At 31.7% G+C, this 25,674-nt stretch overlaps 1 protein-coding gene, 1 long non-coding RNA gene and 1 pseudogene across 3 annotated transcripts; 2 read left to right on the top strand and 1 right to left on the bottom strand.

Annotated features, from left to right (window-relative positions):
• The first annotated feature begins 1,620 nt into the window (after positions 1–1,620).
• On the top strand, positions 1,621–11,404 carry LOC105114589 (sugar transporter ERD6-like 7). Of its 2 annotated transcripts, XM_011011172.1 has the most exons (19): positions 1,621–1,642; positions 7,110–7,217; positions 7,348–7,410; positions 7,771–7,860; positions 7,944–8,003; positions 8,098–8,163; positions 8,268–8,333; positions 8,546–8,621; positions 8,758–8,822; positions 8,902–8,994; positions 9,082–9,162; positions 9,288–9,372; positions 9,970–10,013; positions 10,103–10,165; positions 10,258–10,317; positions 10,400–10,453; positions 10,548–10,607; positions 10,687–10,801; positions 11,045–11,404. In XM_011011172.1, exons 2-19 carry the CDS (start codon positions 7,161–7,163, stop codon positions 11,158–11,160), a joined length of 1,314 nt encoding a protein of 437 aa, XP_011009474.1. In that variant the 5' UTR covers positions 1,621–1,642; positions 7,110–7,160; the 3' UTR covers positions 11,161–11,404. The 2 variants fall into 2 exon arrangements, with proteins under 2 accessions (XP_011009474.1, XP_011009473.1); XM_011011171.1 differs by lacking the exon at positions 1,621–1,642 and having other exon boundaries at positions 6,430–7,217.
• Positions 11,405–11,461: 57 nt separating this feature from the next.
• On the bottom strand, positions 11,462–17,653 carry LOC105114592 (probable cytosolic iron-sulfur protein assembly protein CIAO1 homolog; annotated as a pseudogene).
• Positions 14,019–16,682, top strand: LOC105114587 (uncharacterized). The gene is made up of 2 exons (XR_840169.1): positions 14,019–14,318; positions 14,352–16,682. It is a non-coding gene; the product is annotated as an uncharacterized LOC105114587 (long non-coding RNA).
• Positions 17,654–25,674: the final 8,021 nt, after the last annotated feature.

Here is a 25,674-nt window from a genome sequence, read left to right on the forward strand (position 1 = left end):
TTTGGTCATCTATTTGTCCTTTTAATTTCAATACTTCAACTTATCAATCAATCCTTTCATTTATATGATATAGCTGTATTTAGGATGAATATTTATCATAAATTAAAGGTATCTTATGGTATCAAACTTGTTATTATAAAACATGCTTTATTTATGGAGTTATTGATACTTCAAGTGCAAAATAATGATATAAAACCTTGAAAAAAATGCACTTTTAAGTACTAATCAAGAAGTCTTTTGCATTAGGTTGAGGTGAGTGGCTACTAATATAATCCAATTTCTCATGACCAACAATCTGCATTTTGATGATTTGAGACTAGGTGTCATAGTTGGTTTTGTTGAGTGTTATACCAGTATTGAAACCTGAGTTTTTAGTTTGAACATGTAGAAAAAGGATAATTTGGTAGTTATTATATTGAGGATGATTTGATTTAATGGATTTGCAAAAAAACCTACTCTAATACCATATAGAATTCAGTAATTAGTTTCACGTTTTCATTCATACGTTTAAATACAAGAAATATAGGGTTCTTTATAGTCCCTTGTACAAGTTTCTATCACCAAAATAGAAGATAGATATTATAAATGATAGACCTAAAAATTCTAATCACAAGGATTTTTAGAAGATAATTACAAATAATTTCAATATGCTCTCTCGACCTAGGTTTTTGTTATATATGGATGATTTCGATCCCTAAAATATTAGTAAAACAATAAATATTGATAAGTGCAAATGGTATTCTACTTAGTGATTGAGAAATTACTTTGACACTGTACGTGGAACTGCAAGAAATTTGTATCCGTGCATTTATGTAGAGGGAACATCTCTTATAAAAGCAAAAACAAAAGAAAATATGAAGAAAAAACTTGGATGATAAATGATCTTGCAATCATAGTTTGCATTTGACTGAATCTATACCCTTCTTTACTATAAGAATCAGACTGTATGTTGTCGTGGTCTGATCTTTCTCATGAAGTGTCCAGATCAAGGTATGGGATCTGGATTTTATTTTATTCCTGAGATGCTATCGGGCTCTACGAGGCCCGGGAACTTGCTGGGCAAGTCTTGTACTAGGTTAAGTCCACATCAAACCCTAGTTGGGATGGCTTGACAAGCATTTCGCAAATAAATGTTCATTTAATTTCATCAATGGTGGTGTAGCTTCCGAATCCAAACCAAAATTTATAATATTATCTCCCTACCCTCTCGTTTCTACTTCTTCCTTTTCAGGTGTACCTCAACCAAAAAAAAAAAGGATGATTTTTCTTAAATATAGAATATCATGAACGCCTAAAAAGAATTTGAAATATATATTAATATAGAAATTAAAAATTTAAGATTTTTTCAAATTAATTATTTGCAAAATTAGCCTTACCACTGTCCCTCACTTACAATGAACCCATATGAGATTGCATTAATCTAGCTCAAGTTTCTCATCATGTCGAAGAAAAAACATCTCAGCATCCAAAAACAGTTCTTGTGCGTCAGCAAACAAATAAATTGTTGTTTTCTTATTTTTAAAATTTCTAAAAACAATAAAGAATCGTGTATTAATAATTTATAGTATTCTCTCTATTGACAACAACGATGGTCGGGTGATTCTTTATCCCGGGCTTGCTTCTTGGACAATAAAAATAATCATTACACAGTAAAATCATGGAAGAAACATATATATGATATTTAAAAAATAATAACTCTGAGTTGGTAAAAGTCAAATCATGTGTCCAAACAACTTTTGTCATCCATACATCAACAGCGACATCCTTCAACAACGGTTCATTTGTTTTTTTTTTTAATTAATAAGATATTCAGATTAATTTATATGTATTTTAATTAATTATACTTTTTTTGTAATTAGTAAGATATTCAGATTAATTTATATTAATTTATATGTATTTTAATTAATTATATACATATTCTAAAATTAATAATTATATAAAATTTTAGTAACGTTGGAAAAATTCAATCTATTATTAATATATTAATATTAAAAATAAATTTTAAATAATAATAAAATATTATTTTATTATATTTGAGTAAAAAACCAACATCCACCGTAATTCTAAAATGACCATTAGAAGATTTGGCCTGGAATTTGATTTGTTTCTGGGTCCCTCTTTTTTTTTTTTTTTTTTTTGGCTAAAAGGAGATCTGTTTCTATGGTGGTTTTAGGGTTGAAAAGGGACTCTGATTTACGAGACAAAGAGGAGTGATCGTCGATCTGGTGGCTGTGGTTGGCTTTGTTGATCGGCAAGGAGATAAAAAAAAAAATTAATAGCACATAATAAATATCAAACACTTTTAGACAATCATCATATCATCGACTAACTAACTTTTATATTATTTTCCCAATCCAATCGATAGCTCACAGCGTCTTTGACCGGTAATCAAAAGACAAGTAGGAAATGTCTCTAGCAAGATCACACATGATGACACGTTCCAGTTACCCACATGCCTGGACAGCATACAAGGAGGACATACGTGAAAATTAAGAATCACTGTTTTTTTGTGTACAACTACAATTCTTGGAACAGACATATGGCCGGATCCTTGATATGTCTTTGACAAACCTCTCTCTATTAGTTATTACTAATTAATTAGTAGCACAGAGTGGTCTCTGTCCCTTTTTTTTAAAAAACTTTTGAGGGTGCTCTAAATTGTTTATTACGTGTAGATCTATACAGTAGACAATTTAATCGGCTAGTTGCCTTCAAATGACAGACAAAATCTGATCAGGCCCTTCGCTATCAGATTGCCAAACTTTATTTTTGGCATTGTTCAGGTGAACACAGTACCAGCACAGTTCATTTTACTCAAAAATAGTTGAATAAAGGGAGGCCCTCCAGCACATAAATAGAACTGCATAACGCGACTACTTGTTAAATATGCAACTAGCAGTCAACATAATCACCTAATTTTCATATCAGGTAAGTTTATGATTAAAAAAATCTTAATCTTAACATTAAAATAATTCATTATAATAAAAAAAATATCAATTCAATTATAAATTAATTAAACTACATAGTTAGATATCTAACAAATTAACTTGTAGATCACATTAAATAAAAATTATTATGAATTGTTACAATAAAATTATTTTTTTGCCATTCAATTTAAAAAAAATAAGAAAATCTTGGTGTTAATGGCAATTTATCTTTTTCAATTGTGCACTGGTTAGATGATATATTATTCTTTTCAAAAAAAATATTAAACAATAAAATTATTTATTTACCCCTTAGATAAAGAAAAATTATAATTGTTTATCAAGTATATTTTTGTATTTTCACTTAAAAAATAAGGTAGGTGTCTAAAGGGTATTTTTTTCTATCACATGGCTTCTTCTTTTTCTTTTTGTAATTTTTAATGGTTTGAGTGGTGTTTTGATATTTTTATGTTAAATAGTTAATTTTTTATTAAATAAATAGTTGTCATGTGCTCATTCAATGCTAGTAAGTGTGCTCCTGTGCTCATGTGATCATGTGCTCATGTGCTCATTAAATAAATAGTTTTGATATTCATACTATTTAGATAAAGCATTAAACACCATCTAATGACTAAATATGTTTCTTTTATCATGTTTTTGCGAGTACCATCATGTTTTTTTTTCTTCTAGTGTGATGTATGATGGTAGATAATGAATGGTTTATCACCGATGAACCCCTCTCTCTCTTTCCCCCTCCAATCTGAGTATATGATTGTTCTTTTTATTTTTAATTTCAATCTTTATTATTTTAATTTCTTATTTTCATTCTTATCTATTTTTTAAAAGTTTTATTTGTTTTCAATTTAATACTTCATTTGTAATTTTTCATATATTATTTTTTCCATATTGGTCCTTATTCTTTTGATTTCTATTTTTTATTAGTATTTTGTTAAAGCTTTATTTATTTTCAAATTCATCATTCAATCAAAGTTTATATTGTTTTATTTTTTTTAATTTGGCCCTTATTCTTTTGATTTTTTTTTGTTAAAGTTATTTTTCTTTTCAATTTAACTCTTTATTTGAACATTTATTGTTCCTTTCTAATTTATATTATTTTATTTTCACCCTCATTCTTTTAATTATAATTTTTAGATCTTTTTGTGAAGTTTTTTTCTCCTTGGTTTTATCATTTGTCGTTTTATTTGTTGGGGATTGATTTTCATGATTTTTTTTATTTGTAATGCTTTTGATCTAATAACCCGAGTCATAATTTTTAAAAATTAATGTGATTTGACATCTTTTTTTGATTATTTTCTTTTATAATTTTATCACTCTACATTATAACTAGATAAATGTTTTATGAGATTAAATATTTTAATTTTAATTTATATCTTATTTTTTCAGTTTCTCTTTTAGTTATAATTGATAATTTTTTTTATTTACATAAATATTTATCAATTTATTTAATTAAATATTTATACAAGTTTTTCTATTTATACATTGAATTTTTTATATAAAAAACACATCAAAATAGCTTGTATTTTTTTAATAATATATATATTTTTTATAATCCACAAAGAATCGCAGGTCAAATAATTAGCGCGTGAGCCACGTATTCCTCTAGTGTCAGTGTCGAAAACAATATTCAATCCCGTTCTCTGCTCTAAAAGATAGAACATGGCCGCATCAGAATACTGGCTGGATTCCCGTCTCCCGTGTAATGATTTCCAGTTTGCAGGTTGCAACTCCATCCATTTGGTAGTCGTCATTTTCTTTTGCTCTTGTATTTTACTGGACCCATGTTTGTTTGTAGCTTTTGTTGGCTTTGTTTTTTTCCACTATGATTATTAAATTGCAATAATTCGCGTAATCTTATCGGCGGATCTGCTTCAAAAACAAAACCATTTTTCATATTAGTATGTACAACTCAATTGGTTACACGCTCGCTATACTGCGTGCTGCACCAAAAACTTTTGCAACATTAAAAAAAGCTCAGGTGATAGTAATATTTTAAAAAGAAACAAGAAAGTAATTATAGTCTAAGAATAGTATTGATTTGACATCAAGCATGTTTTGATAAGACTGCCCAGATAAATTATCACGTAATTTAATTATAAAACATGTACGGAAAAGTACAATTAAACTCTTGTAAACAGTTAAAAAGAATGAACTCATGTTTCATCACTTTTTTCATAATAGCATAACAATACATTTAAGTACTTTGTATTATTATTATTATTGGAAAGAACTTTATAGAATGCTATGTAATTTATTACTAGTAAAATATTTTTTAGTTTTTTAATAACCCAACATTTTTAATACTGACTAGGTGGGATTTTTTTTGCAATAAAAAATGACAAAGTCAATCTAAGAAAAATACAGGTTCAATAATAGCTTTTAATTTTCATGTGATGTGAATTTGAATTTATAATCACTCACCCTTTCTATTTCCAACAATAATTTAAATTCATAAACCTTTTTCTCAAAATTATATACTACACTAATTCAATAAATAAAAACCAACTGGGCGGCACTATATAAACACATAGGGAGTTGCCTTGAGCTTCTTGTAAGATTTTATTTGGTGTTGTAGTTTAATTATGTTTTTGAAATTTTTTATCTTTAAATTATTTTGAAATATTAATATCAAAAATAAAATTTTAAAAATAAAAAGCATTATTTTAATATATTTTAAAACAGAAAATACTTTAAAAAGTTACATTTACCATAATCCTACCTATTAATTAATTTCGCATCTTCAGTTTCGCAGCCGAGTAAAAAAAAAAAAACAAAAAAAAAGAGAGTAAAAGATGGCGGGCTACTCAGCTCCTCAACGAAAGAGGAAGAACGAATCAAGAGAATATCGCAGTCAAATTGGGTCTGCCTACCACGTATTTAATTTTTTTTTCAAATAATTTAATGATATAAATGCAAGGTAGTCATGCGTGGCAAGATGTCTGGTCTACAAAGGAAGAAGAAACGTATCATGCTGCAGAGCTCGTTGGCTGGCTGAAGCAATAAAGACAAGGATTGATGATTTATCTTGAAAGAACACCTTGGAATTTTTGTAGCCGCTAGAGGCTGCCTAGACCCACAATTAATTTGACGTCAAGGCACCAAATGGACCCTGAAAATACCTCAAGTTGTACAATTTAACTTAATTTTGAGGAGATGAGCAGGTTCAGAATCTAGGCGATGGTAGCTGCCGGCTGGAAATTCTCCTGTGGTAGATTTAATGTCAATGAGAAATGATGAAAAAGAAACTCATAATCCTATAAAATAAAATAAAACATAATCTCCATTATAATTTGCTTTACGAAATCTCTTTCAATGTGCTTGGTTGACAGAAATCTCTTTCCAGATAAAACAATGAAGCTGCCCTCCCTGAATCGGAGCCACGGGTTCTTAAAAACTGTTCGGTGGAAAGGATTGAATAGGATAAAGTAGAAAAATGAAGAGAAGAAATGATAGATATTAATCCATTCTAGAGGGCGTATTTGGGTGTAAGAATGTGACTAACAAGAAGCCGTCCGTCTGAATTGGAAAATATGCGAGAAATCCACCCCTTTCTTAACTGAGTTTTTATCCATTTCCTATTTCGATTCCCATCCATTTTCACTCATAGTATCTATTCATGAGTTGTCTGGCTATTTAATGCAAAAACGAAACAAAGAAACACATCATCCCTTTTACTTCGTATCCATCCCTCCAACCAAGCATACCTACAGGCTCTGCCATGTCCATGTGAACTCAGGGGCAATACCATTTAATTATTTGATTATGAAGCACATGGAAATCTAGACTTACTTGTCTAGTAAAAATAACAGTTGCTTCTGATGGGTATATCAAGTCAAGAACGCTGTTGTGGTGGGACAAGTGTGACTGAATATTGAAGCTTTGAGCACAGCGTACGTGGTTGAGAATTATTACTTTTTGGGAGCATATTTAAGGAAAATTTAAAAAAGAAAAGAGAGAAAGAAAGAAAGAAAGAAAGAAAAACGTATCTCTTTCTTTTATTTCTCACATCCATCACTGATCTAAAAAGCATTCCTTCACAGACTCTCTCTTTGCCATCTCCAGGCTGCGCAGATTCTGACTGAAAGGTGTGAAGGCATGGGAATCCAAGAGGACCTAGAGCAGTGTAAGAATCGTGCTGAGCATGAAGACGTAAGAGAACCACTCATGGACGAACAAGATGGGTCTTTTGCTCAGAGTAGCAGCAAAGAAAGTGCTCGGATGGTTTACCTCAGCACTTTTGTTGCAGTCTGTGGCTCTTTCGCATTTGGCTCATGTGTAAGCTTACCTTCTTTTATTTAGGAACTTACAAGGCTGATAATAAGCTCTGTTTCCTAACTTAGCTCGTGTTCCTACATATTTCTTGACAAGCAAGAGTCTTGATTTAATTTACTGCATGTTGTTTCAGGCAGGCTATTCATCACCCACAGAAAATGCTGTCAGGGAAGATCTCTCTCTATCTCTAGCAGAGGTTAGTTACTAAATTGTCTCCCAGTATATTAAGCACGTATCCAGAGCTAAGTAACCGGTTGATATGTCCCCTTTATCAATAAGTCTCCTAACTTGTCAGAAACGTGCAAACTCAAGCTGTGGAAGAATAATTGATTTTCAGCAGACATTACAAATATGGCTCCAGATCAACTGCGGAAATTGAACTTAAGAGAAAAGTTTCTAGGATCAAAAGATGAGCTAGATCTAGGGCACTTGTATCAAGAAAAGCATCTCCTATTTACTGATGATATGCTGTTTTAAACGCAGCAAATGAACTCTTTGGTTTTTAGCTTCCAAACTTATATGTGCTCCTTACTCTGTGTTTGTATGAACTATGAAGTATTCCGTGTTTGGTTCAATATTGACATTCGGTGCAATGATTGGTGCAATCACAAGTGGGCCCATCGCTGATTTAATTGGTCGGAAAGGGGTAAGTAGAGGTATGCTGTGATGAACATTTTTGGATCTAGTGCCACTTGTGGAGGACTCAACCCTTGTATGGAACGTACGCAGGCGCTGAGAGTGGCTACCAGCTTCTGTGTTGCCGGATGGCTAGCCATCTACTTTGCTCAGGTTTGTGTCATCTTAATTACAGAAGCAAAAGGGATTTTTTTTCCCCAGACATACTATCTTATTTCTTGTTACCCTCTCAATTAATACAAAACAGGGGGTTCTGGCGCTGGACCTCGGGAGACTGGCAACAGGTTATGGAATGGGAGTCTTTTCTTATGTGGTAGAATTTTAATCTTCTCGCATTTGCTTCTCAACATGCCTCTACGCACATGGTAGAATATATGTTACTAATGAATTCGATTATGATGTTGAAATCTTGACAAGGTACCTGTTTTTATTGCTGAAATTGCACCCAAGAGTCTTAGAGGAGCACTAACAACTACAAATCAGGTAAAGACACGCTTCTGACAGAACTTGAGAAATGTATCTTTTCAAATGATAACATAATTTCACATGCTGTGGTGTGTTATGAAGGGACATCAACTTTCTAAATTACGTTTTCTATTGAGGCTTAGTTGGACGGAGTAGATATTTAATATATAATGCAAACCAAAATGTAATGGGACAAGGATCCTCTCTAATCATATCATCTCATGATGCAGCTTATGATCTGCGGTGGAGTGTCTGTTGCATTCATTATAGGAACCGTACTGACATGGAGGGCCTTGGCATTGACTGGTATTCCTTGATCTATTGCCTACTCAATCATCACGAGATCAAGAATGGGCATTATTTTTCAGAAAATTTAAATGGTTGAGTAGAAAACACTAAAAATATTTGTAGAGCAGGAAGCTTACCTCTAGAGTGCTTGCAGGGCTTGTTCCTTGTGCAATTCTGGTTTTTGGCCTGTTTCTGATTCCCGAATCTCCCAGATGGCTGGTAACGAACAGCAATTGAATACACACTCTTCCTACACACACACACACACACACACATAACGAAAATGGCGTGGTTACAGGCAAAGAGAGGACGTGAAGATGAGTTTCAAACAGCTCTACAAAAGCTTCGTGGCAAGGAAGCTGATATATCTCAGGAGGCAACTGAAATCAAGGTTCTTATCTGAAATCTGTATTCTACATGCTGTTAATGTAGTAGCAATTTGAAGAAAAGTATGATGAGTTTTATGCTTTTGTGACAGGAGTACATAGAAACTCTTGAACGGCTCCCAAAAGCCAGATTCCTAGATTTGTTTCAAAGAAGATACCTCCGCTCAGTCATTGTATTATTCCTTCCTGCAACCTTCCAATCCTATATTTCTTTATTTTCCAGTTGGGCTCACCAGAAAGGATTTATTTTTCATGAACTCTGATAGTCAATTGATACATTTTATGCCAATTTGATCAGATAGGAGTAGGACTGATGGTCTTTCAACAATTTGGAGGAATCAATGGGGTCTGCTTTTATGTCAGCAATATTTTTGAGTCAGCAGGTAAAGAGGTCTTGATGATAAACATTACTATCAAAGGAGAGACATGGCCCCTGCCCTTTCCACCAAACAGGGAACTAAACATAAAATTTTATATCCACCCTGCTTTCAAGTCAGCAGACCAATATTTGATGCGCATATAGCATAAATAAAAGTGAGGGTTATCAAATCCCAAGATTAGAGCCCTCAACATTGTATAGGAATAGAAAACATTTCTAATATTTTATAAAAAAGTTCTAACAATATGAGTTTGAATCCCTAATAATAAATTAGACATTTCTATTTATACTAGTTCTAAATCTAAAATTCTTTATAATGAAAGCATTTTTAATTAATTAACACTTGCCTAACTAATAAAATTTATGATTTCTAATTAGTAAAATCCCAATTAAATTGAAAATTCTAATCTAAATAGAAAAATAATCCAAATAAAACAAGATACATAAAAATAATCTTACACGCTAACTTCCATCCTGAAAACCTTTCTGATCTCCGATGATGATAGAATTTTAATCCAGTAGATTATTTTTTGCTGATACTTTCTAGAATGTTTTGATTCTACATTGGTACTCTAATATTTGAAATTCTGCATTATTTCAGGATTTTCTCCCAGTCTTGGAACCATAATCTATGCCATTCTTCAGGTTTCTTTCTTTCAGTAATTTTGTTAACTTCAAGAAATCAAAATGTCAGAGTCCAATAGGAGTACGTTGAAAAAAAAATTATTTTGTAGGTTGTGGTTACCGCCCTCAACACAACCGTCATAGATAAAGCTGGAAGAAAGCCTCTATTACTGGTAAATTTCTGTCCAACGCGGTTATCTCTGAAAATTTCATCTCGACTCATCACCCTTCAGGTATTGAAAGTTAATTTATCTATGTATTCCAGGTTTCTGCATCAGGACTGATTCTTGGCTGTATAATAACTGCGACTGCATTCTATCTAAAGGTTTTTGCTAATTTTAGACCCCAGAAATTCAATTTGTCTCTCTCAAATACTGACATGTAAAAGTGACCTTCTGCAAAACTAGGTTAATGAATTGGCAATCAAATCAGTCCCGGCACTTACTTTAATTGGCATACTGGTAATCATAATCATTGTCAAATAATATTTCTCTTGAGATTGATCTCCAACTATGTAACTTATTTACGTATCTTTGATAAATACTTTTGGTTCAGCTTTATATCGGCTCATTTTCAGCAGGAATGGGTGCAGTTCCGTGGGTAATAATGTCTGAGGTAATCTAAGTTCCAAGATGAAAATTCCATCTATGAATTCATTATTCCACCCAAAAAAGACAATCGTCTTTTGTTGCAGATATTTCCAATAAATATTAAGGGAGTAGCTGGAAGCTTAGCAACACTTGTGAACTGGTTTGGTGCATGGGCGGTTTCCTACACTTACAACTACCTTATGTCCTGGAGCTCCTATGGTAAACAAATCTAAAACTTATTCAAAGAAACGATGCCAAAAGTTAGCTTAATACAAAGAATCAATTTATTGGCAACCAGCTGGCAAGATAAATAAATAAGGAAGAACTGAAATAAATACCAAGAGCTACATAGTAGTTTTTAAGAAGGAACGATATGAAGATGTGCAAAAGTGAAAACCATTTAGTTTCAAAGAGCTCTGGTTCACAAAGCAGTTAGTTAAATTATACAAGAATGGTTTTCAGGTACCTTCATTCTTTATGCTGCAATCAACGCGCTGGCTATAGTGTTTGTGGTCACGGTGGTACCAGAAACGAAAGGGAGAACTCTGGAGCAAATCCAAGCAGCTATTAATGCATAGAGAAATAGACAGGAAATAAAGACCCTTACCCAGATATGATCTACTCTGACGGACCATTTACCCCTTTTGAGGGCAACCACAGGAAATTTTGGAAAATACTTCCTAGCATGAAGCATGATGCTTTTCACATAAACAACTCAGCATCTTCTGTGATTTTGTATTCAAGACTGCTTCTTCTTTTTTCGTTTTTGCCCCCCTCTTTTCACTCAGTAAATTATGAACAGAACATCAACCGTAAATATATGAACCCGCCTATAAGTGGAATGATCAGGTGAAAAAAGAACGCAAAAAGACAACATTCATATCCAAATTACAATCTCTGATAATTCTATTTCTGCTCCCAATTTAGTTCCGGCAGACTATATACAGTCTCGCTCCAATTTGACCAGTCAAATAATACACTAAGAATAAAAATACATATGCTTTATTTAATATGGAAAACTTCCGGCTTCCATTGTAGAGAAACGTCATGTCAACCCAGCTCCATCCACTACACTGATCAACTTATAAGAGGAGATTAACAAGAGATTTATATCTAAAACATGTATCAATTTCAAGATCCCACAGGTTGGGTCTGGTGCTTCATGAAATCATAACCATCACTATCAAAAAGTTGTATCAGGTTAGGGTTGCCAGTTCCCGTATCTTTATTTTTCCATCATCACTTGTGGAAGCAAGTAGCCGGGTTTCCTGGCAAGAATCAACAATCAAATACAAATACAATCATACACAGAAACACAATACAAATACAATCATGATTTCAATACTAAGCATCAATTCCCCGCCCCCAGCACAAAAAGTCTGAAAATGAGAAACCAAATAAAGGGCACTATAGGCTCTAAGATAGGTGGTTTCCTCACCCTTTTTTAGCCTTTTCAAGATGTGAGCTCGAGCTTTTCATCTTTTCAGTACAGCTAAATGATATAAAACCATTTTAACCAATATTGCGCTAGTTTTAGCAGGGTGAATGGTGAGAGACCAGAAGTTTCAAGTGTCAGCACATGTTTTTTTTATTATTACTGTTGATGTGCAGTAGATAGTCGTATAATTGTTTCAAGATAAGTATCATCAGGGCAAGCAGGGAAATATATATTTGGTTTACAAAGACACTTGAATGGCAAGCATCACTCTATCATCGTGGAACCCGAGAATCTACAACCAACCCCCCTCCTTCTCCTCCCACCAGATCCTAATATACTTAATTTAAGCATTCATTTCAGCACAAACACAAACATCAAATACACTATAAAAAAATTGTTGAGTGTGTAATCTCAACACTTCCAAAAGAAAGCTTACCCCAGGGCCCCTTTGCACTGAGTTTATGTCTATATTGTGAGCCTTCTCTCTTTTCAGCAACAGTTTATATGAAGGACTGTCAACCTGTAACAAACACACAATAGTCTCACTTAATCCTTCTTTTCCTAATTCACTAATCAATATATCAAGCCAAGAGTAAGGCATCCTCCATTTATGAGCATCCATAAATGTTTCACAAGGTCGCATTACCTCATCAGACCAATTTCAAATCAAAATCAGATACAAGTGTTTCCATCTATGTTGTGATAATTTATTTCAAAAGGTTACTTAGGTGATTAGCTTATAGCTTTTGCAATCAACCTGAAATTTGGCATTCTTGAGATAGCAGAACTAAGTAAAATCTATAACTAATTTTATGAAAATAAGATTACAAAAAAGGTAAAGTATAAGAAATTCACAAGAAAACCAAGTTGAGTAAGAATGTGTTTGTTGCTCGCACACAGGGGATCACAAGTTGCACTCTTTAGCAATGTTAGCAAAATGTCCACTTTTCAGGACAAAAGCGCCCCAACAGCGATTTGCACTAAAACTGTTTTCAGGACAAAGGTGGTTAGTTTCATCCCCCCCCCCCCCCCCCCCACTCAGAGCAATAATATTAGTTCTTTCCTTTCTTTAAATATCCAATCCAACTTTTGAGTTTTTAGGATAATTCTTTCCATGCCACTATACTGGACAAAGATTATTGAAACAGGAAGCCAAAAAAGCAAGAATAAATCGAGAGAATCAAACCATTGAACTTCTAAATAATTTATCTAAGATGTGAAAACTGAACTGAGGAAAAGAAAGAAAAAAACCTAATGAAAAACAGTTGCTTAATTTAAACTACCACCATTCCATGAAGTTCATTGTCAGGAATAACAAAGAAAGGTAAGAGGCAGATAAGGAAGGGGGGATCCATTGAGACTTCGAGAGTGAAAAATATATTGAACTCCAAAAACCATGTCCTCAAGCACTTTTATTCTGAGTAAATAAACAAGCAGTTTTCATCCCAAAAGGCAGGTATGTAGCTAACTTGTGAAAGAGAGAACTTAGCAGCTATTCATACATGGTAATGTTGTTTATGTCTACATACTTAACATGCTGCAAAAACAATTTAAGGGGTTTTTGTTATTTCGATGCAATGCAAATAACAGAGCAACTTCCCTGGTATGTTAAATTAGTAAGATATAATAAAGTGAGGGTATAAATTATTAATACCAAACCATCTTTTTCCTCCAGAAAAAACCGTAGAGCATCATCAGCTGCTCCACTTGCTATAATACCTTCCCTGTTCAAAAATTAAGGGGTGCAAAAACACAGAATTTAGAAAGAACCAATACTGAAAGAGTAACCCAGAAAAAGTATATGTTACCCATATCATCCACAAGAGCACCCAATGATAAGTTAATAAAGAAAGGGAACAGCCAGAAACAACGTAAAACAATGAAGAAGACATGATATTTTGTTCAATTAAATTAAAGGGTTGCTACCTTGACCAATCAACTGAAAAGATCGTTCGATCATATGATAACATGAGAGTGTGCAAAGATGATTCCTGAAAAAGAAACCATGTTGCCAACAAGTATTGTTTTGTGTGTGGGCAAGCACCCTGCATAATTTGAAAATGGCCTATAATTTCACTATACCAAATACAAATGAAACGGTAATTGATACCTTTGGGGTGTGAATCCCAAATCCATTGTTATTCTTTCTTCTTTTTTTTTTTAAACTATCATAACTAAATAAACTTTGATAAACTCATAAATATGATTTGTTAATGGATGTGGATAAACATTTTGGGCATCCAAAATAAAAGGTGGACAACAGGTTAGGGATGGGATGCTATAATTATCTTATGCCACATAAATCTCACATCAAATTGCATCTTATGCCACATAAATCTCACATCAAATTGGGGTGTAAGAGCATCATAATCAAATCTTTCTTTCCTGAATTATTCAAATAAAGCACATTGATAATATGATGCAGGAAAAGTGAGCTCAAACACCAAAACAAAAGAATCGATATAGAATAGAAACAAAATCACCAACAAGAGAGACTCAATCTTTAAGAAAACAAATCAAGAGAGACAAACACAATCTTGAAAGCAAAACAAGAGACGCTCAATCTTGCAAAAACTCAAAGTTTTAATTTCAATTAATAATTCAAGGACCAAAATAACCAATGGCTGGGTGCTTATGTATATGCATCAAACCAAATAAAATTGAAAAATCTAACAAGTCTTAGATCAATAAAAAAAATCCTAATTTAACAACTGAAATAATAAATACTAATATTTCTAAAAATAAAAGGTAGAATAATCACACAATATTAAAACTCCTAATCAATTAAAAACCAATTTCCATTGTAGTACTTCATTCTCCATCATTCTCTCTTAGTTGGAAAAAAACTCAACCTCGAGTTCTAAAGTGTTGAAATAGCAAAAACTCCATGAAGTTGCAAGCACTCCCTGAAAATTATTTTTTGCATTCGATAAGCAATATTAGCAATAAGATAGTCTACTCGGCTATAATATTGAATTTAGAAGGAACATTAAAGTCAATTTGATCAACCTCATCTTTGAGCTCTTCATTGATAGAATCTTTACTCATGGCACTTCAAAATCTTATACTATATTCATTGTTCGAACTTCTTAATCTGTAATGTCGTGCTCATCTTGTGTTTGCACAATCAAAATTCCCTCTAACAAGTTTCTCCAATGTCTTCTTCAATGCATTCATCAACTTGTTCTACACTGGTTGTTTAAAACGCTCAACTTCTATTTTGAATTGATCAAATGCATTATTGAATTTTGTATGATTAGATTGCAAATTTGCATGGTTTGGATTTGGGTTTGTAAAGAATTAACAGTGCTAGTGATTTTGGTGACCTCGATGTTGCTAATCAATGGAGGTTGATAAATTGCATGTTCTGACAATCTGACTTTTGGTTTTGGAGGATAGATGGTAGTAACAATATCTGTGAGTGAAATATCCATCTTACAACAATTTTCATAACCACAAGTGTAATTAAGTTCAAATAAAGATGAAAAAAAATGTTTCACATATTGAATTGAAAAACAGCCAATTCCTCAAACATAAATATATTCTCCAAAATGTTTCATGTAATACATCCATTTCAATTTATGGGAGAACCTAAACAAACAAGACAAAGCTTATCTCACTTCTTTATTCCTGAAGAACTATACTTCTCCTATCGGAATTATATTCTCTATAAATCATAAATCATAAGCAAGAGAAGCATACATTCTTGTTCATCAAACCATTATAAATCATATCAATAAAGTAGCATATAGGAATAGCTTATCACAAAGCCTAAAGAAAAGAAATCCACCAACCATACAGATGTTGGCACAAATTCTGGAAACAAATAGAATTCCCAACTAGCACAGCAAGATAAAGTTAGCGTGGGTGGAATTTTGCTGGATTATCACATACATTTGACTTTGGGAATCTGTGGTACTACCAATAATTCTGTTTGATTTGTCTTATTTTCTGTTCCTTTAGTAGACTTCCTTTTGGTATGAAAAAACCAAAACCCTAGATTTGGTATCGGCCGAATTGGCAAATTAATTGTGGGAAGAAAAAGAGACGAGAAACACACAAATTTCCAGGTCGGCACCAAATTGATCTAGGAAAGGAGAAGAAAAAATCACCAAAACCAAAGAATTAAAGTAGAATAGTAACCAAAAATCACCAACAAGAGAGACACACACTATCTTGAAGGGACCAAATTAAAAAAGACAATCAATCTTGAAAGTAAAACAAGAGGATACACGCTCAATATTGTATAAACTCAAAGTTTTAGTCAATAATTCAAAGACCAAAATAACTAATGTTTAAGTACTTATTAAAATACACCAAACCAAACCAAATAAAAGCCAATAAATCTTACTTCAATAAGGAAACTAAAATCCTAATTTAACTACTAACATTCCTAAATATTAAAATCTAGAATAATTACATAATATTAAAACTAATAAATAAATAAAAACTAATTCCCATTGTTTTTCTTCATTCTCTGCCACAATAATTCTAGTGTCATTTGCAAAAATACACAGATTATCAAGTGGCCTCCTACTTAGGACCAACATAATTTCAATCCATAATATCAAATATTTTTTTATCACAAGTCATTCACACTAATTTGAAGTCATTTCTTTATTTGAATTTTAATAGTGAAGGTGCACTATAAGATGTAAGAAATGAAAAGTAGAAGACCGAATAAGCATAAAGAGCATGATGCTTCTCACCAAGGCGCGTGGTCATCACCCAGCACCATCCTCCCAACATCTGTTTCCCATATTTTTAGGGCAAGATCATCACTGCAAACTCAACCCAAAATCCATTCAATTGCTTGCCAGAACAACTCAGTTTTTGTTTCTAGATACCTTAAAAATAAAAATCACCCCAACAAAATGATCATCAAACTTAGGAAAAAGCTGTACATACCTACAAGTAACCATTCTGTCTCCTTCAGCGTTAAAAGAAAATGCCCAGAGAGTAGAAAAGTGACCACTGAGTAGAAAACAACCCTTGTTTAATTAGATTAGCTCGTCGTATTGCAAAGGGAGTTATCAATAAGCCAACAAATAACATTAACTAACTAAAGTCTATGTAAAACCTAAATATAGCAGCTAGCTTGCATAATGGTCTAATGCAAAAGAACAGCGCGCCCACAAGAGTAGCATAAAAGCAAAGGAAGGGATGGGGGAGGAAGGAAGGAAGGAAAGAAGGAAGGGAAGAGAGAGAGTACTTGTTAGATTCACCTAAGGTTTGAAAACAATGCAAATCACCAGCGCCATCCTCAGCCCAAACCTGTATTTCTACGAAAATTATAAAGTTGATCTCATATATTTAAATTGTTTTGAAACCAGGAATGGAAATTTTGGAGTCAGCTTTTCACAAAGAAAGAAAAAGAAAAGGCAGAGACGACCAATTTTACCCATAAAAAAGTACCTTAACAGTATTATTATAACTACAAGAAAACAAAACAACCGTAGTTGGATGCCATTTAACCCTTTTAACATCTTGTGTATGTCCTCGCAAAACCGAAGCAAACTCTAATTCATTCCAGGCATCACTTCCCAAATCCAAACAGTCTTATCCCGACTACACGTTGCAAGGAACGAACCAGATGCATTCCAAGACACACTTTTCACTTCATTTTCATGACCCTAAAAAGAAAATCATATATATATATATCACCGTGATATGGTTTTATCGATTTACTACAAAATAAAGAAAATATATGCCACTTGGATCAATCAATGGAGCATGTTTAAACAACTTGTTAATATTAAAAAAAAAAGAAGCAAAAGAAATATGGATGTTGAACTTAACTATCTACTCACTAAATGAACATTACTATTTTTCAATTTTTCATTTTCATTGTTGAACTTTACGCATATTATTTGCAATTCCAGATTTGTGTGAAGTTTAACATTTGAAATTGAGGCCAATTTGATGAAATATAATTTAAATTTATGTTATAAAAGAACCAAGATAGAAAATAAAATAAAATTGGGGCTTTCTTCAAATTCATTCATGCAAAAAAACATTTTTTCATCCAAAAATTATCCATTTACTCATTTTGGCCCCTTTAGTTTTAGAATTTAATGTTCATCCCTATAATTTATTCTTTTACATTTCAGCCCATGAGTTTTAAAAATAAAAGAAAAAGTTGATGGGAAATAAAAAAAAATGGATTAACCAAATCTCAATGACAAAAAAGTCAATATTGATTTTATTAGGTTACTCTTAATTAAAGGAGTTTTATTGAGGTAATTTTGATTGAGATTCATGATATTTTTTTTATTTGATTTTGATTTTTTTACAAAATTTGGAGTGTTTTTAGATTGTGAATTTGTTTATTTAGATGCAAAATGGTACGAGAACTAAAAAAATATTTTTTTCTTGAATTTTAGTTTAATCATGTTTAATTTATAACACTGGTTAGAACCATATGAATTAAATTAAATTTATGAGGTTAAATCAATTTAAGTATTTGGATTTTTTAAAAAAGATATTTACTTAAATCCTAAATGAAATTTCACTCTTAAGAATAACCAAAAACATATTCAAGAAATTAAATTCTAATTGATATTAGTAGGCATATTGTGACACCTTGTGGAGTAATTTCTGGTGCAGGTTTGTTTTAATAAATAGCGATTGTTTTTATCTTTTTGGGATTACAAAGTTTTGTTTTAAGATTATTGATTATTGTATAAGTGTTTTTTTTTTTCCAGTAAAAGAGGAGAAAATTGTGTCTGTAATTAAGGAAGAGGACTGGTATGGTAATTTAAAAAGGGGACACATAATTGATTATAGAGAAGCTGTTGGCAGGCTGGCTGGCTTGATTGATGTGTAAGAAATTGATTGCCTGAAGTTTCTTTATTTTGAGATAGTATGATCAATTTGAAATGAAAATTTGTAAAAGGATTTATTATAATATTTGTTGACATTAGATTTCGGCCATGAAGTTTAGTTTGTTATATTTGCATCAGCTTAGCAGTATTATATTTAAGTATCAAAGTGGATATATGAATAAGTGATGGAATAAATATGATTACACATAATGATAAGTAATCGTTTATTTTTGTATTTTAAAAATATATTTAAAAACATTTAAATTTTTATTTATTTTTTTAAATTAATATATTTTTAGTGTTTTTAAATTATTTTAATATATTTATATCAAAAATAATTTTAAAAAATAAAAATATTATTTTAATATATTTTTAAATAAAAATTATTTTAACAACTAACTACAATTATACTCCCAGATAAACTCAGCGGAATGAAATAGCTACTGCTACTGCTCTCTTTTGCTTGTAAGCATATACTGAACGAATTTGAGTTTGGTAGAGAAATGTTGTGATCCTCAGGGCTGTTTGTCAAGAGAAGATGTCTTTCACTAGTCCTCCCTAACTTTGCCTACAGAGGCTTGTGGCCATGGCCATATACATGTGGTCAACAGTAGCTGTTGATGAGTGTGGTCATGGAACTGCTAAGAAATTGCAGAAGACCAGCTTCATCAGGTTATTAATTCAATAAGAGTTCTTGATGGGAGACACAGAACTCAATTTCTTTTAATTCATTTTCACCTTTATTTTAAATAGTGTAATTGAATTTAATTTTATAATTTAATATTTTTTATCAATCTTAAAAGCATGTCATTTTATGCTCTTAAAATATGTTTGTCAAATAAAATCTTAAGATATTTTTTATATTTAGAGAAGGCTGCGCTAAAAAAACATATCATTTTGTACCCTTTTTAATATTGATTTGCCCTCATTATCGTGTTTAGCCAAGCAGGTTCTAAATAATTTTTTATTTTTTTGAAAAAATTCAAGGAGTGTTTTAAAATTATTTATGGTTCTTCATTTTTTTTTCAATAATTTCACTTAATATTAATTATAAAATTATACGGTAAGATACTAATTTTATATTAAGAATATCCAATTTCCTCCAAAATCTCGAACAAATTAAAAAAAATACCTTATTTCAAAAATATAAAAATATAATTTTGTTTCCTTCCATATAACCAAACTTTAAAATTTTTCATATATATCTTATTAAAAAAAATTATATTTTTATCATATTTAAAAAAAATACATAAATGGATATCATAATCAATTTATGATTATCTATTAGAATTTAGCTGAAATTTGAAAAACACCACAAAAATTAATTTATGTTGTTAATAGTTGGGATATGAATTATATAATGTAATGCATACTCTTGGTATTAAATTAGATGAATTAACAAAAATAACATTTCGGTAATTAAATGTAGACTTTAATATTTAGGGTTATAAAATTACATTGTAACTTATATCGTCATATATTAAAGATATAAAGTACAAAGAAATATGACATTAATTTTTTAGCCTTAGAATAATGAGATTTTAGCCTGATAAAGGTTAATGTTTTCTTATTGAGAAGGACTTCTCTTAAACCTTAGACAGAGCAATAAATAGAAACATGACTTTTGATTAGTACTTAAAAGTATTTTTTTATTAAGGTTTTATTTCATCATTTTGCACTTGAAATATCAATCACTCCTTAACTAAGACATCTTTTATAATAACATATCTAATAATATAAGATATCTTTAATTTGTGGTAAATGCTCATTTTAAATGTAAACCTATTACATAAATGAAAAGATTGATTGATGAGTTTAAGAACTGAAATTAAAAGGATAAAGAGATGACCAAACTTAGAAAAGAGATGTCAGTGCAATCCAAACTGGAATACTGTTCGGTAATTGGGTCATATTTGGAGCTATAGATCTTAGATTTTAGTCTACTTTATATGGATGGAAAGGTAAGACATAAGCCTACAACTTTCATATGGATCCCAAGATCTAAAAAGGTCATTTTCAAGTCCAAATTGTAGCAACAACAAAGAAGCCCGAATCTATCTTCCAACCCGAGCACTATTTAGTTTTTGGCCCATATCTAGAGTTCTAGAAGTCCAAATGAGCTTAATTTTTTATACAAGAAAGCTGAGACAATTTCCTACAACTTTCATGTTTTCGAGTGGCTCCAATTTTCATGTTATTAATGACGTTTTAGGCAGACAAGAGAAGATAAGGATTGTCACCAAGTCAAGAGTTGGTCACCCACTCATCAATTAGTTATCAAATCAATAGTTCCTAATTTTGGCCTATAAAAGGAGACATTTGCCATGAATTTAGGCATCTTGGTGTCCAGATCAAGATCATGCTCTTGCTTTCTCTCTTGTATTTTTTTGTATTGCTTATGCTTTGCTTTTACTAATATCAAGTTTATGCCTTTCATTTTCCTTCCTTTACTTAGTTAACTTTTATCTTATTTATGTTCTTATTTTATTTATCTATTTTTCTTTCTTTCATTATGTCTAGCTAAGTTTATTATGTCAAGGTGAAAAGGTTACACTAATGGTGTAAGAATAAGTATAGTATAAACTTAATATGGACTTTAATGTTTAATACTAACATGTTTTATATTTGTTATCTTGTTCACTCTTTAATACTTTACTTGTTAAATGACTAATCTTGATTTATGTTGTATAATACTTGGTACAACAAATGCTTGGCACTTTCATAGCCCATACTATATGGTATAACCGACACTTAAGCTATGAAAGGAACTTGATTTGTTGTTAACATAAGTTATAATCATGAATGCTTGACGAGATTTACAAGTATTAGCATTAATTGAATAAGATAACTAATGTAATCATGTTAACAATCTATAATCCGATTGGAACCTCCTTTGTGTGTGGTTTCCAATTGAACAATAAGAGTTTATACTATACTTGTTCGACATACCATTTGTGGAACTTCTAACCTTGACATTTATTATTATCATTGTTTAATCCTTACATTGATATTCCATCTCAAAGTTCTCATCTTCTTTTTCTTCTTCTCCATCTCTTTCTTTACTACTACTACTACTACTACTACTATTTCTATTAGTATTGTTGTTGTTGTGATTACTATTGTTGTTGTTTATAATTATCATTTATAATTTGTACAATTAACCTCCCTGTGGTTCGACCTCGGTCTTGCCGAGTTATTTATTATTTCGACACTCCTACACTTGGGAGAAGACATTAATCTTTTAGTCGTGTCAAGTTTTTGGCGTCATTACTAGGGAGGTAAGTTTTGTATAAATTATAATATTTATTTTATTTTCTCTTTTCACTTTTCTTGTATATAACTTTGTTTCTTTTCTCTTGTTTCTTTTCTCTTGTTTTCTTTTTTCTTTTATTCTATTCCTACACGTGCATGAGAGTGTGGTCACATACATCAAGTGGTAGACTTTGTAGGGTATCCTCATTATTTTCAAAAAATATGGCTGAAGAAAATAATCAATCACTTCATAATGAGAATAATGAGAATAACCGTGCTAAAACACTTAGAGACCACATGAATTCCATAAGAACAAGTGCACCATCATGCATAGTTTTTCCTCCCAATGCATCTCATTTTAATTTTAAACCAGGTATTATTCAACTTTTACCTTTTTTCATGGCTTAGAATTGGAAAATCCATACTTGGATTTAAGGGTATTTGAGGAGGTCTGCAACACATATAATAATTTAAATTGTAGTATGAACGCCATCAGATTAAAGCTTTTTCCTTTTCCATTAAAAGATAAAGCTAAAACATGGCTACAAAATTTAAGACCAGGATCCATTCGTGCTTGGGATGAAATGCAACAACAATTTTTAAAGAAGTTTTTTCCATCTCATAGAACAAACTCTTTTAAAAGACAAATTACCACTTTCACTTAAAAACCAAGAGAAACATTTTACCAATGTTGGGATAGGTATCGAGACTTGCTTAGTACTTGCCCTCATCATGGTTTTGAAACATGGATATTGGTTTCACATTTCTATGAGGGGTTAACACCTAGAGATAAGCAAATGGTTGAATTGATGTGCAATGAAACTTTTGAAGATAAAGACCCTGATGAAGCAATGAAGTACTTAGACTTGTTAGCTGAAAATGCTCAAAATTGGAACACCATGGGTACTTGTGAGGCACCAAGTAAAACTCAAGTGAATGCAATGTTTAACCATATTGATGCCTTCATTGCCTTACCAGGTGGTCTAGGCACATTGGAAGAGATCTTTCATATTTCCTCTTGGGCCCAACTGCACATTCACCATAAACCCATAGGTTTGTTATATGTTAATGGTTATTATGATAAGTTGTTGTGTTTTCTTGATCATGCTGTGGAACAAGAATTTCTAACATCTTCTGCACGACAAATCATTATCTCCGCTGCTACTGCTGAACAATTGATTGACCAACTACAATATTTCATTCCTGTAATTGATCCTTCCATGAGTTGCATAAATTGGTCAACTAAGGAAAGCCGTAAAAAGCTTAGATTGGATTTGAGCCTTCATTTGTGAATCTTTGTGTCTTTTGGTTTTATTATTATGTTTTGTTGTTTCTTATATTTGTTTCAGTGTGTTTCAGGTTTGTCAGTGTTCGTTATTTCAGGTGATATCTTCTATACTCTATCTTTCTACCTTAGAACATTGAGGACAATGTCTCGTTTTGGTTGGGGGGGAGGGTAGTAGCTAAAAAAAAAAACTAATTGTGTTTTCTATTTCATAAAGTATGTGCAAAATTGTTATTACTATGATGGCAGAGTAAAGGAGATCTTTTTAAGACTCTTGAGACGCATCTTAGTAATCATTCGTAACAAGGTCTATCATAATACTTCTTGAAATATTCAAATTTACAAACTCTCGCATTATTATCACTTAATTTTGCTCATATACTTATTTAACATGTATTCTTAAACCTTAATTTACACACAAACACTTTAACATATGATTGTGGGTTGCATATTGGATTATTACATTATTTATGTTCTTTTGTTAAAGGTAACAACTAAGGGAAAGGGATAATAATAAAAATGTAGATAAGTTTGGTTTCGTAGCCTCAGGGATAGTATATAATTAAAAAAAGAAAAACAAAAAGAAAAAAGAAAAAAAAATGATAATAATAAAAATATAGATAAGTTTGGTTTCGTAGCCTCCCTAACCTAAGCAATTAAGCTCGAAGGGGTGTTTTAACACCTAATACCCTAAAGTCAACTGACTTGGGAGCTATTGGCCCAACGCTTGTTACATGGGTTGAGGAGAAAAGCTTAAGGGAATCAAACATTGCACTATCTACATATATTACATGGGTTGGGGAGAAAAGCTTAAGGGAATCAAACATTGCACTATCTACATATCAGTATTTGCGACCCCAGTTACTAAGCTCGTAGGGGTGTCTTAACACCTAATGCCCTAAGACCAACTGGTCTGGGAGTCATTAGTCGAAAGCTCATTATATGGGTTAAAGATGCATGGTGTTTTAAATTATATGTATATATATTAAAAAAAGAAAAAAAAGAAGACAAAAAAATAATCTCAACCCAAGGAAGTTAACCTTAAACATTAGAACAAAAATTTTGTTTTCTTCCAAGAAAAGCCCCATAATTATGTGTTGATACATTGAGCACAAAAGAAACGTTTATGAATATCTTGTTAAGAGGTATTGAGCAGATATATAAATTTAATGAGAGTTTGTTTATCTGGATAGATTAATGGAAGTTGAATGATGAATACCTTACTTTGTGGAATTTGCAAATTGTTTTTCTATTTTAACGCTTTGATTACTATAGACTAGTAATAAGCTGGTTGGGGGGTGTGATTAGTACTTAAAAGTGCATTTTTATCAAGGTTTTATTTCATCATTTTGCACTCGAAATATCAATAACTCCTTAACTAAAACATGTTTTATAATAACGTATCTAATAATATAAGATACCTTTAATTTATGATAAATGTTCATTTTAAATGCAGGTCTATCACATAAATGAAAGGATTGATTGATGAATTTAAGAATTGAAATTAAAAGGACAAAGAGATGGCCAAACTTAGAAAAGAGATGGCGGTGCAATCTAAACCGGAACACTGTTCGGTAATTGGGTCATATTTGGAGCTGTAGATCTCAGATTTTGATCTACTTTATATGGATGGAAAGGTAAGACATAGGCCTACAACTTTCATGGAGCTCAAGATTTAAAAAAGCCATTTTCAAGTCCACATTGTAGCAAAAACAAAGAAGTCTGAATCTGTCCTGCAGCTTAAGCACTGTTCAGTGTTTGACATATATCTGGAGTTAAAGAAGTCTAAACGACCTCAATTGTTTACACAAGAAAGCTGAGACAATTTCCTATAACTTTCATTTTTTCAAGTGCTTCCAGTTCTGACGTTATCAATGATATTTTGGACAGAGAACAGAAGATAAGGATTGTCACCAAGTCAAGACTTGACCACCCACTCATCAATTAGTCATCAAATCAATAGTTCTCAATTTTGGCCTATAAAAGAAGGCATTTGCCATGCATTTAGGCATCTTGGTGTCCAGATCAAGATCATGCTCTTGCTTTCTCTCTTATATTTTTTTTGTATTGCTTATGCTTTGCTTTCATTAATATCAAGTTTACACCTTTCATTTCCTTTCCTTTACTTAGTTAATTTTTATCTTATTTATGTTCTTATTTTGTTTATCTATTTTTCTTTCTTTCATTATGTCTAGCTAAGTTTATTATGTCAAGGTGAAAAGGTTACACTAATGGTGTAAGAATAAGTATAGTATAAACTTAATATGGACTTTACTGTTTGATACTAACAATT

The sequence above is a fragment of the Populus euphratica genome, unplaced genomic scaffold (genome assembly GCF_000495115.2).
Source record: "Populus euphratica unplaced genomic scaffold, PopEup_1.0 scaffold542.1, whole genome shotgun sequence".
Lineage (NCBI taxonomy): Eukaryota > Viridiplantae > Streptophyta > Magnoliopsida > Malpighiales > Salicaceae > Populus > Populus euphratica.